At 56.5% G+C, this 10,000-nt stretch overlaps 1 protein-coding gene across 1 annotated transcript in view; it reads left to right on the top strand.

The window, feature by feature from the left end:
* The first annotated feature begins 28 nt into the window (after window positions 1-28).
* The window catches only part of LOC144954710 (polypyrimidine tract-binding protein 1-like), a 50,955-nt gene continuing 40,983 nt past the window's right edge, over window positions 29-10,000 (top strand). The window contains 1 exon segment of the mRNA XM_078885148.1: window positions 29-160. Within this exon segment, the coding sequence (XP_078741274.1) occupies window positions 153-160 (8 nt within the window). The 5' untranslated portion in view covers window positions 29-152.

The following is a 10,000-nucleotide window of genomic DNA, read 5'->3' on the forward strand; positions in this document are numbered from 1 at the left end:
GTATATTGGGGGGTGTGGCAGTTGGTGCCCCCACCCCACCCTGACTGACGTCACTTCCGCCCCGTGCTTTTTGCCGCCATTTCGCGAAGTTTGCTGCGCGCGCGTCTCGCCTCGCGCCACTTCCGCCCCTCTCAGCGCCTCCTGCGCCTGCCATGGACGGGTGAGCACACAGCTCCTCATCCTCAACATCATCATCACACACACACACACAACATCATCAACACACACAACATCATCATCACCTCCTCGCACACATCATCACACACTTCACCATCCACACCTTCATCACACACAAGATCCTCACCACGCAACCTCGTCCATAACCACGTCCACAACTTCACCCACCACCACCTCACCCACATCATCACCCACATCATCACCCACATCATCACACACATCATCACACACATCATCACACACATCATCACACACACATCACCACCCACATCACCCACAACCTCGTCCACCTCATCCACAACTTTACCCACCACCTCATCACCACCCACAACCTTCTCACAACCTCATCACCCACATCATCACCCACTTCAACCACAACTTCAACCACAACCTCCTCACACACAACCTCGCCCACCACCTCACCACGCAACTTCACCCACCAATTCACCCCACAACTCGTCGCTCGACGTGGCCTCGATCTTTTCGCTTCCCTGAGGGGAGAAAGTCGTCACCCCCCCCCCCTCGTGTGTCGTGTGTGCGCCGTCTCCACGACTCGAGACGTTCCCTCAGCGCCCCCCATCATCATCATCATCCTCTCAGCCCCCCATCATCACCATCATCGCCTCAGCGCCCCCCCCATCATCATCATCCCCCCCCCCCATTATCATCCCCCCCCCCCCATCATCATCATCCTCTCAGCCCCTCCCCCCCATCGCCTCAGCCCACCATCATCATCATCCCTCAGCCCCCCCCCCATCATCATCACCTCAGCCCCCCCCATCGCCTCAGCCCCCCATCATCATCATCCCCCATCCCCTCAGCCCCCCCATCATCATCACCTCAGCCCCCCCCCCATCGCCTCAGCCCCCCCCATCGCCTCAGCCCCCATCGCCTCAGCCCCCCTCATCGCCCCCCCCCCATCACCATCATCATCGCCCCCCCCCCATCCCCTCTGCCCCCCCCCATCGCCTCAGCACCCATCATCATCGCCCCCCATCATCACCTCAGCCCCCCCCCCATCACCTCAGCCCCCCCCCATCACCTCAGCCCCCCCCCATCGCCTCAGCCCCCCCCATCGCCCCCCCCCCATCGCCCCCCCCCATCACCAACATCATCGCCCCCCCCCCATCATCATCAACATCGTCGTCTCTCCACTTATCTTGGGCGATGGTGGCGGCTTCTCTCGTTTTGTGTTTTTGTTTCACAAAAAAGTTTCCTTCACGACGTCGTCGAGCCGATTAAGTTTCTTCGTCGTCTTTGTGGTGGTGGTTGTGGTTGTTGTTGCTGGTGGTTGTTGTGGTGGTCGTGGTGGTGGTGGTTGTGGTGGTTGTGGTTGTGGTGGTTGTTGTGATTATCGTGGTGGTGGTGGTTGTGGTGGTTGTTGTGGTGGTGGTTGTGGTGATGTCCGGGTTAGAAGTCTGAGAAGTTTAAATAGAAACAGCAACTAAACTACAGCAGCAGCAGCAGCGGGCACCAGACAAAAGGGAACTTTAACAAAAACTACAAATCGCCTCAGGAATGTTTCTAAAAAAATAAATAAATAAACCCACGTTTGGCGAAAGTTTCCGTGTTGATGGTAATCGTGGTGGTGGTGATGGTGGTTAGTGATGGTAATAGTGGTGATGGTGGTTAGTGATGGTAATAGTGGTGATGGTGGTTAGTGATGGTAATAGTGGTGATGGTGGTGATGGTAATAGTGGTGATGGTGGTGATGGTTAGTGATGGTAATAGTGGTGATGGTGGTGGTGATAGTGGTGCTAGTACTAATGGTGGTGGTTGTGGTGATGGTAATGGTGATGGTAAAGTTAGTTATGACTGGTGATGGTGAATGTAATGGTGATGGTAAAGTTAGTTATGATGGTGGTGATTGATTGTGAGTGTACCTGTGTAAGAAAGCGATTAAAGTTGGACAATAATCGTCTCCGAGGGAGTTTAAAGTTCTAACTCGACTTAGTTTGCGGTATTAGTCCATTGAGTTGTGAATGGAGTATAAACTCTGTAAGTTAATCTGATGGCTGAACTAATTAGAGGACACGTGGCGATGGAGATGGTGGGTGGTGATGATGATGGTGGTCATTGTGGTGGTGGTGATGATGGTGGTGATGGTGGTGGTGATGATGATGATGGTGATGATGGTGGTGGTGATGGTGGTGGTGATGATGATGATGATGGTGGTGATGATGATGATGGTGGTGGTGTGATGATGGTGGTGGTGATGATGGTGGTGGTGATGATGGTGATGATAGTGGTGATGGTGATGATGGTGATGATGGTGATGATGATGGTGGTGATGATGATGATGATAAGTGGTGATGGTGATGATGGTGATGATGATGGTGATGATGGTGGTGATGATGGTGATGATGAGGGTGATGATAGTGGTGGTGATGGTTTGCTGATGGGGAATGGTGGTGCAGTGGTTGGCGCTTCGCCGCGCTACGAACCCGGCAGTGATTATCTGAACCGGTCCTGGGCATCCCCTAGGTCGCCTCAGCCTCAAATGAGTAACTTGGTGTAGCGTTGATGGTGTAGCAGTGAACATCGCTAGCACTGGGGGGGCAGCCTTAATAGGTGCTCGCTAACAGCACTTGCCCCTCCAGTCTGTTGCAGGCTACACGGGGGAGCTTTATCTTTATGTCTTGCTCGGCCTGGTCTCGGACCCACGATGTGGTTGACTACCTCGCCTGGTCTACAGGAGGTCGTGGGTTCGATCCCAGACCCTGTGAGATGTTGACTACCTCGCCTGGTCTACAGGAGGTCGTGGTTCGATCCCGGACCCTGTGAGATGTTGACTACCTCGCCTGGTACACAGGAGGTCGTGGGTTCAATCCCGGACCCTGTGAGATGTTGACTACCTCGCCTGGTCTACAGGAGGTCGTGGGTTCAATCTCAGACCCTGTGAGATGTTGACTACCTCGCCTGGTCTACAGGAGGTCGTGGGTTCAATCCCGGACCCTGTGAGATGTTGACTACTTCGCCTGGTCTACAGGAGGTCGTGGGTTCAATCTCAGACCCTGTGAGATGTTGACTACCTCGCCTGGTCTACAGGAGGTCGTGGGTTCGATCCCAGACCCTGTGAGATGTTGACTACCTCGCCTGGTCTACAGGAGGTCGTGGGTTCGATCCCGGACCCTGTGAGATGTTGACTACCTCGCCTGGTACACAGGAGGTCGTGGGTTCAATCCCGGACCCTGTGAGATGTTGACTACCTCGCCTGGTCTACAGGAGGTCGTGGGTTCAATCTCAGACCCTGTGAGATGTTGACTACCTCGCCTGGTCTACAGGAGGTCGTGGGTTCAATCCCGGACCCTGTGAGATGTTGACTACCTCGCCTGGTCTACAGGAGGTCGTGGGTTCAATCTCAGACCCTGTGAGATGTTGACTACCTCGCCAGGTCTACAGGAGGTCGTGGGTTCAATCCCGGACCCTGTGAGATGTTGACTACCTCGCCTGGTCCTACAGGAGGTCGTGGGTTCGATCCCAGACCCTGTGAGATGTTGACTACCTCGCCTGGTACACAGGAGGTCGTGGGTTCAATCCCGGACCCTGTGAGATGTTGACTACCTCGCCTGGTCTACAGGAGGTCGTGGGTTCGATCCCAGACCCTGTGAGATGTTGACTACCTCGCCAGGTCTACAGGAGGTCGTGGGTTCAATCCCGGACCCTGTGAGATGTTGACTACCTCGCCTGGTCTACAGGAGGTCGTGGGTTCGATCCCAGACCCTGTGAGATGTTGACTACCTCGCCTGGTACACAGGAGGTCGTGGGTTCAATCCGGACCCTGTGAGATGTTGACTACCTCGCCTGGTCTACAGGAGGTCGTGGGTTCAATCTCAGACCCTGTGAGATGTTGACTACCTCGCCTGGTCTACAGGAGGTCGTGGGTTCGATCTCAGCGTCACGTTGCGTGTGGAGTGATGTTCCTGCTGCTGCTGCAAGTTTCCTCAGCGCTGCTGCTGCTGATGGTGACGATGATAACCACCACGTGGTAGAGCTGCTGCTGGCAGCGCTGATAAAGAGCTGCCAGCAACTGGGTGGGGGCCTCCTTAGAGTTGGGAACATTAATAAGTGAATGTGTGGGTGGGTGAGCGTGTGGGTGAGCGTGTTTGTGAGTGTGTGGGTGAGCGTGGGGGTGAGGGTGTGTGTGTGTGAGCATGTGTGGGTAAGCGTGTGGGTGGGTGAGCGTGTTGTGTGGGTGAGCGTGTGGGTGAGTGTACGGGTGAGTGTGTGGGTGAGCATGTGGGTGGGCGTGTGTGTGTGTGGGTGAGCGTGTGACCACGTGTGTGAGTGACCGAGTGAGTGTGTGACTGTGTAGGTGAGTGTAGGTGAGTGGGTGAGCGTGTGACCACGTGTGTGAGTGACCGAGTGAGTGTGTAGGTGAGTGTGGGTGTGTGAGAGTCACCGTGTGAGTGAGTGTGTGACTGCGTGTGTGAGTGACCACGTGTGGGTGAGCGTGTGGGTGAGTGTGTGACTGCGTGTGTGAGTGACCGAGTGAGTGTGTAGGTGAGTGTGGGTGTGTGAGAGTCACCGTGTGAGTGAGTGTGTGACTGCGTGTGTGAGTGACCACGTGTGTGAGCGTGTGGGTGGGCGTGTGGTGAGCGTGTGGGTGAGTGTGTGACTGCGTGTGTGAGAGACCGCGTGTGTGTGTACAGGTTAGTGTATAGGTGACTGTATAGGTGAGTGTGGGTGAGTGTGTGACTGTGTGGGTGAGTGTGTGACCGTGTGAGTGTGTGGGTGTTTAGAGTATTTCGTTGCTGGTATACATTTCCACACAGATGATATCAGCCACGTGGTAGAGCTGCTAGCACACGACTCGTGTGATAGGCCAGATCGCTTCGTGGAAAAAAGCTACCATTACACCTGGGTTACATCAATAAGTGAGGAGGTGGATGGGTGTGTGGGTGGGTGTGTGGGGGGTGAGTATGGGTGGGTGGGGCGTGGGTGGTGAGTGGGTGTGTGAGTGGGTATGTGGGTGGGTGTGTGGGGGGTGAGTGGGTGTGTGTGTGAGTGGGTGTGTGAGTGGGTGCGTGGGGGGTGAGTAGGTGGTTGTGTGAGTGGCTGGGCCATGTAGCCCGCATGCCCAGCCACCGCATGCCTTAACAGCTTTTGTTCGGCCGGATCGAGGGGGCTAAATGGGTGCGGCACGGGCTAGAGAAGAGATGGAGCGACGTGGTACAGGAGGATGTGGAGCTGAGTGGACTTGCCGATGACCGGTATCAGCGGTGTCAAGGTCGGCCTCTGTGGAGGAGGAGGCTCGGGAAGGACGCTACTGGGCAGTGCCAGGCTAGGTGCACCTTGAGGTTACTGGGCAGTTGGAGGCAGTCGCCCTCCAACAACAACGGAGGGCGGAGGAGCGACGCTCACAACAACGAGCGGCGTGCCGGGTGGCTAAAGCGCAGCAAGTTGGCACAGCAGGGGGCACAGGTGGTGCATCAGCCAGTCATCTCAGTCAACCCATGGCACCTGCTGGGTCTGTCCCGTGACCTCCTGCACCTAGCCTGGCACAGGCGCCGTGGTGACATCACCACCACTTAGTGGCGATGGTTGTTTGGGTGTGTGGTGAGTGGGTGGGTGAGGTAAATGTGTGAGAATGAGTGTGTGGGTGTCTGTGTTGGTGTGTGAGGTGGGTGGGTGTCTGTGTTGGTGTGTGAGGTGGGTGAGTGTGTGAGTGGCTTGGTGAGTGGGTGGGTTGGTGAGTGGGTGGGTTGGTGAGTGGGTGGGTTGGTGAGTGAGTGGGTTGGTGAGTGAGTGGGTGGGTGTGTGAATGGGTGGGTGTGTGAGTGAGTGAGTGGGTTGGTGGGTGGGTGGGTGGACCCATAGAGACCCATAGAGACCCATAGACGCCCATAGACGCCCATAGAGACCCACAGAGACCCACAGACACCCACAGACACCCACAGAGACCCATAGACACCCACAGAGACCCACAGAGACCCATACTCAGAGACCCATAGAGTCTCACCGACATTCTCTCACTCCTTCCCCTCCCCCCCTTCCCTCTAGCCCCCCCCTCTAGCCCCCCCCTCTACCCCCTCCCCCACTCTCCCCCCCCCCTCTAGCCCCTCCCCCCCCCTCTCCCCCCCCCTCTAGCCCCTCCCCCCTTCTCCCCGTGCTGGTCACTAAGCCCCCCCCCTCCCGTGTTTGGCTGTGCCGAGACCTGGAGACGCACACAGGGGGAAGTTCTCCACCTGACTCCCATCATCATCACTACCATCATCATCACTACCATTATCATCACCATCACCAACATCACCATCATCAACATCACCATCATCAACATCACTACCATCAACATCACTACCATCAACATCACCATCAACACCATCATCATCATCATCACAACCATCATCACCACCATCATCACCATCATCACCACCACCATCATCACCACCATCACTACCATTACCACAATCACTACCATTACCACAATCACTACCATCATCACCATCACCACCATCACTACCGTCATCACCATCACTACCATCATCACCACCACCACTACCACAATCACTACCACTACTATCACCACCACCATCACTACCATCACCACCATCACCACCACCATGAGTCTGTGGGTCTCTGGGATGAGTCTGTGGGTCTCTGAGTCATCGTGATCATCACTCAACCTCTCTGGACCCCCTCTCTCCCTCTGCCCACGCTCTGCGGAAGGCCCGTTGCCTGAAACAACGTCGCCCATTGTATCGCGTAGCCCTTTTTTTTTGAAGGGCAGGCACGCGCACACACGCACACACACGCACACACATACATACGCACACATACGTACGCACACACGCACACAAACACACACGCACACACGCAAACACACGCGCGCATACACACGTGCACACACGCACAGACACACACGCACAGACGCACGCACATACGCGCACGTGCACACACAGGCACACATGCACACACACGTACGCACGCACACACGTACGCACACACGTACGCACGCACACGTACGCACACAGGCACACACGCACGCACACGCACACACGCAGCCACACAGGCACACACACGTACGCACACGCACGTACGCGCATACACGTGCACACAAACACGCGCACATATGCACACACATACGTACGTACATGCACACGCGTGCACACAAACACACGCATACACATACACACGCACAGACACATACGCACGCACACGCACGTACAGGCACGTGCACACGCACACAGGCACACACGCACACACAGGCACGCACGCACACGCAGGCACGCACACGCACATACAGGCACGCACACACGCACACAGGCACACGCGCACGCACGCGCGCACGCACACGTGCAAGCTGTGGTTCCTACTCAGGAATGTGAGAGCCTTGCTGCCTTGTGCGTATTCTGCTGTCGGGAAACAAATCTGTGAAGGCATCAACATCATCGCCATCATCATCATCAACATCATCGCCACCGTCATCGCCATCATCATCATCACCACCACCATCATCATCATCACCACCATCATCACCACCATCATCATCACCACCATCATGACCATCATCATGACCACCATCATCATAACCATCATTCCCATCATCATCACCACCATCACTACCAGTAACATTACCACCATCATTACCATCATCACCATCACCACCACCATCGCCACCATCATCACCACCACCATCACCACCACCACCATCACCACCACCATCATCACCACCATCACCACCACCATCGCCACCATCATCACCATCACCACCACCACCACCACCATCACCACCACCATCATCACCACCATCACCACCATCACCAGGCGGCCTGTTGTAGCCTCTCTACCAGATGTTGAGGTGGGCGCTGTGAGTGGTGGTGGTGGTGGTTGTGGTGGTGGTGATGGTGGTGGTTGTGGTGGTGGTGGTTGTGGCCAGCACCACTCCCGCCCCGCCCGCCTTTGTCTCTCCCCCAGTGCCGATGTGGTTGTGTGTACGGTGAACATATTTCTTACCACCGTACGGAGCTTGTCGGAGGGACAGCAAACTAAACTAACAACAAGCAGTGGGTGTGTGGGTGGGTGTGTGAGTGGGTGTGTGTGCGTGGTGTGTGGGTGGGTTTGTGGGTGGTGTGTGTTAGTGGGTGTGTGTGGGTGGTGTGGGTGGTGTGTGTGTGGGTGGTGTGTGTGTGGGTGGTGTGTGTGGGTGGTGTGTGTGTGTGGGTGGTGTGTGTGTGTGGGTGGTGTGTGTGTGGGTGGTGGGGGTGGGTGGTGTGTGTGGGTGGTGTGTGTGGGTGGTGTGTGTGGGTGGTGTGTGTGGGTGGTGTGTGTGGGTGGTGTGTGTGGGTGGTGTGTGTGGGTGTGTGCGTGTGTGCGAGTGGGTGAGTGGGTATGCGTGGTGTGTGTGGGTGGTGTGTTTGTGTGGGTGGTGGGTGTGAGTGTGGGTGTGTGAGTGAGTGGGTGTGTGAGTATGCGTGGGAGTGTGCGTGTGTGGGTGAGTGTGCGTGTGTGGGAGTGTGCATGAGTGGGTGAGTGTGCGTGTGTGGGTGGTGCGTGTGTGGGTGGTGCGTGTGTGGGTGGTGCGAGTGGTGGTGTGTGCGAGTGGTGGTGTGTGCGAGTGGTGGTGTGTGCGAGTGGTGGTGTGTGTGGGTGGTGTGTGTGGGTGGTGGGTGTGCGTGTGTGGGTGGTGCGAGTGTGAGTGGGTGTGTGAGTGCGAGTGAGTGTGTGTGAGTATGCGTGGGAGGGTGGGTGGGTGGGTGAGTGTGTGTGAGTGTGTGTGAGTGGGTGAGTGTGCGTGTGTGGGTGGTGCGAGTGGGTGAGTGCGAATGTGGGAGTGTGTGTGTGAGTGGGCGTGCAAGTGGGCGTAGGTCAAAGGTCGCAAACGGGTTTTGATTCCTTACCCATACCCGGCCGCACCAGGGTCGCAAACGGGTACCCGTACTCGGCCGTACCCTACCCGATACCCGGCCGGGTACGGGTATCGGGTAGGGTACGGGTATCGGGTACCCGATTGCGACCTCTGGGATGAAGCCACGTTGCAGGCGCGGGTGGGTTGATTCTAGGAGCTTGAATTGTGAGAAGAGACAAGACGTTGGGAAATGAGTGACAAACGGCGACTCACCAGTGACTCACGGCCTACCCGTACCCGGCCGCACCAGGGTCGCAAACGGATACCCGTACCCGGCCATCGGGTAGGGTACGGTATCGGGTACCCGGTTGCGACCTCTGGTGTGCGAGTGAGTGTGTGTGTGGGTCTTCTAACTTGAACACCACAACTTTTAACAACAACACCACCACCATCATCGTCTCCCATACAGTTGCATTGTTGTGGTTGTTGTCACTGTCCCTGCCATCGCCATATCGATCTAAGCAAGTAAATCTTCACTCGGTTGGGTTCACCGCAACCCTGTCCCGTGACCACCTCATGCACCTAGCCTGGCACGGCAGTACAACCCATGGCACCTGCAGGGTCTGTCCCGTGGCCTCTTCCTCATGCACCTAGCCTGGCACGGCAGTCAACCCATGGCACCTGCAGGGTCTGTCACGTGACCTCATGCACCTAGCCTGGCACAGCAGTACAACCCATGGCACCTGCAGGGTCTGTCACGTGACCTCCACCTCATGCACCTAGCCTGGCACAGCAGTACAACCCATGGCACCTGCAGGGTTTGTCCCGTGACCTCCTCCTCATGCACCTAGCCTGGCACAGCAGTACAACCCATGGCACCTGCAGGGTCTGTCACTTGACCACCTCATGCACCTAGCCTGGCACGGCAGTCAACCCATGGCACCTGCAGGGTCTGTCCCGTGACCACCTCATGCACCTAGCCTGGCACAGCAGTCAACCCATGGCACCTGCTGGGTCTGTCATGTGACCTCCTCC

The sequence above is a fragment of the Lampetra fluviatilis genome, unplaced genomic scaffold (genome assembly GCF_964198595.1).
Source record: "Lampetra fluviatilis unplaced genomic scaffold, kcLamFluv1.1 SCAFFOLD_647, whole genome shotgun sequence".
Classification (NCBI taxonomy): Eukaryota; Metazoa; Chordata; class Hyperoartia; order Petromyzontiformes; family Petromyzontidae; genus Lampetra; species Lampetra fluviatilis.